Source organism: Cynoglossus semilaevis, unplaced genomic scaffold, assembly GCF_000523025.1.
Source record: "Cynoglossus semilaevis isolate Cse_v1.0 unplaced genomic scaffold, Cse_v1.0 C19124350, whole genome shotgun sequence".
NCBI classification, from domain to species: Eukaryota; Metazoa; Chordata; class Actinopteri; order Pleuronectiformes; family Cynoglossidae; genus Cynoglossus; species Cynoglossus semilaevis.
Genome location: NW_007586500.1, coordinates 1 through 1,024, shown reverse-complemented (window position 1 = coordinate 1,024; position 1,024 = coordinate 1). Strand labels below are relative to the sequence as shown.

The following is a 1,024-nucleotide window of genomic DNA, read 5'->3' as shown; positions in this document are numbered from 1 at the left end:
AATTTATTTGGGCTACATCTCATCTGACAAACTATATGAAAAATGAAAAACAACTTTTCCTTTTCCTGAATTGTCTTTTTCCTATATCAGAAAAAAGATGTCTTCGAGTCGGAAGCATCATTTGAAGGTAAAACAATGACTTAGGTTTGTTTCTGAGAGAGTCGTTGCTTTTCTTATTTTGGTTTATAGGCAGTTGACGTCCAAGTACTTCATACTGTTAGTTTGTTTGTTTATTAATGTTTTTTTCAACAGAGTTTGATGCTTTCCATCGCCAAAGATTTGCTGGAAGAGGAGGAGATAGAACGAGAGGAGGAGAGGGGGAGGTACATGGCTGAGAGCTGTCCTCCTCCTTCTCTGCCACGGAGCATGCAGGAACTGCAGGTATGTCAGTCACATGTGTTGCAATTACCAATACAACATCCATACAATTCTTGAAATTCTTTACCTACTCACCTGGACATGGTCCTGTTCTGTGTTGTTGTTCAGGAACTGTGTAGAGAAATCCATCGCAAAATCGACAAGACTGATGAGGAGAGATATGACCTAGAGATGAAAGTCAACAAGACCAACAAAGAGGTGAATGATACTGAACAGATTAATCTTTTATATTCTGCAAAACCCCTGTCAAAACAATACACACTTGCATCTACTGTTACTACTAACATTTGAACTAAATTGGCTGTACTGCCAGTAAATATGGAATAAAATTTATATCATATTTACCTGTAAATAGGGTCATCATTAGAACATTAGAATTAGTATTAGAATATTCTAAATAAATGTAGTATTACATCATTAAAGTCTGTTGTATATAATTCCAGCTTGAATGCTGATTGATGCCTATGATATCCTCAGTATAACCTTCATGTTCCAGATTGATGATCTGAAGATCAAAGTTCAGGACCTGATGGGCAAATTCAAGAAGCCTGTCCTAAGGAAAGTACGAATGTCTGCAGACGCCATGCTTAAAGCTCTGCTGGGTTCCAAGCATACGGTCAACCTGGACCTGAGGGCCAACCTGAAG

The 1,024-nt window shown here is 38.1% G+C and overlaps 1 protein-coding gene across 1 annotated transcript; it reads left to right on the top strand.

Annotated features, from left to right (window-relative positions):
• Window positions 1-54: 54 nt before the first annotated feature.
• Window positions 55-1,021, top strand: LOC103399228 (troponin I, fast skeletal muscle-like; the record flags this gene model as incomplete). Its single annotated transcript, XM_008337947.2, has 4 exons — window positions 55-127; window positions 253-381; window positions 487-576; window positions 875-1,021. Coding segments are annotated over exons 1-4 (396 nt in total), but the record flags the coding sequence as incomplete, so codon positions are not given.
• Between the last annotated feature and the right edge of the window lie 3 nt (window positions 1,022-1,024).